General features: G+C 63.7%; 1 protein-coding gene across 1 annotated transcript in view; it reads right to left on the reverse strand.

Annotated features, from left to right (window-relative positions):
* FDFT1 (farnesyl-diphosphate farnesyltransferase 1) overlaps window positions 1-504 on the reverse strand; it is a 26,713-nt gene that overhangs the window by 13,919 nt on the left and 12,290 nt on the right. Inside the window, exon 2 of the mRNA XM_010840266.1 lies at window positions 210-307. Coding sequence (XP_010838568.1) covers window positions 210-307 — 98 coding nt within the window. The remainder of the gene's footprint in view (window positions 1-209; window positions 308-504) is intronic.

Below are 504 nucleotides of genomic sequence, written 5' to 3' on the forward strand. Positions count from 1 at the left end.
GCCAGGTGCCTGGAAAGCCCAAAGTAAACACAGGCGCGTTTCAACCGCCAACATTTCCTTCACCCACTGGGGCACGTTCTGGCAAAGCCACAAGCACCACCGAGACTGCAATGCGAGGAACTGTGTCAAAAAGTAGCTTCAAATGACTCTGCAGGCCTCTGGCAAAGTTTTCCTCCCCCAAGTCAAAAACTGCAGCCTCTGCCACTCACCGCATTTCCCCATCCAGCGCCTGGATAACAGCTGCGAAACTGCGACTGGTCTGATTCAGGTACTTGTAGCATGTTTTCAAGCTGCTGCTGAGCGAGTCCTGCGGGCAGAGGAGACACACGGCGGTGGGAGACGCGGAGGTGCTGGAGTGGGGCTGGGGCGAGCGGCCGGCTGCCGCAGGGCTCCGCAGCCGGCAGCACACGCCCTCTCCCCGCGGCCGGTCCTTGGACGGCCAGGCGGCGGGAGGCAAGGGGCAGCCGCGTGAGGGGGTGCCCGCCCCCCTGGGTGCCGCGCCGG

This window comes from Bison bison, unplaced genomic scaffold (assembly GCF_000754665.1).
Source record: "Bison bison bison isolate TAMUID 2011002044 unplaced genomic scaffold, Bison_UMD1.0 scf7180017864143, whole genome shotgun sequence".
NCBI lineage: Eukaryota > Metazoa > Chordata > Mammalia > Artiodactyla > Bovidae > Bison > Bison bison.